This window comes from Sphaeroforma arctica (genome assembly GCF_001186125.1).
Source record: "Sphaeroforma arctica JP610 unplaced genomic scaffold supercont1.14596, whole genome shotgun sequence".
Classification (NCBI taxonomy): domain Eukaryota; class Ichthyosporea; order Ichthyophonida; genus Sphaeroforma; species Sphaeroforma arctica.
In genome coordinates this window covers 1-569 of record NW_014025962.1, presented here as the reverse complement: position 1 = coordinate 569, position 569 = coordinate 1, and the positions used below count along the sequence as shown (strand labels likewise).

At 46.0% G+C, this 569-nt stretch overlaps 1 protein-coding gene across 1 annotated transcript; it reads right to left on the bottom strand.

The window, feature by feature from the left end:
• Positions 1–84: 84 nt before the first annotated feature.
• SARC_18216 (hypothetical protein) lies at positions 85–278 on the bottom strand (the record flags this gene model as incomplete). Its single annotated transcript, XM_014287704.1, has 1 exon — positions 85–278. A coding segment is annotated over one exon (194 nt), but the record flags the coding sequence as incomplete, so codon positions are not given.
• Positions 279–569: the final 291 nt, after the last annotated feature.

Sequence of the window (569 nt, the reverse complement as noted above, 5' to 3'; positions counted from 1 at the left end):
ATATATATATACGTGTGTGTGTATTGGTATGTATATTGTAAGCTCAGTGCACTCACTCATACACATTTTACTCCCACCACATACATGCTAGCGGCTCCTGGGTTGGCCGATTGTGTGGTGTCGACCGACGCAGCCGCCAACGAGGGGGGTGCAAACATGGCTATGATGAGATTGAGCATGTTGCACAGGTCTTGGGTGTGTGTGGCTGGGTTCCATTGGGGCAGAGACTGTGTGATTAGTTGGTCTATACCGCCGTTCTCCAATGAGATCTGTTGCATTTTGTAGCGGCGTTAAGGGGAGGCAACGGTAGACCATCTTTAGTTCTGCTATGGCATATGAGGTGCAGCGGTGATTGCAAACTCTGAGGCGGTATGTTGCAGGTATCTTGGAAGTGTGGCAGGTTTCCATTGAAGCAGTGATTGAGCTGAAAACTGGTATGTTGAGTTAGAATCCAACCGCATCCCACACAAAAATCAGCAAGTAGGTGGTCACCGACTGAAGTCATATATACATACATACACACACACTTATATATATATATATATACACACACACACACACACACATAT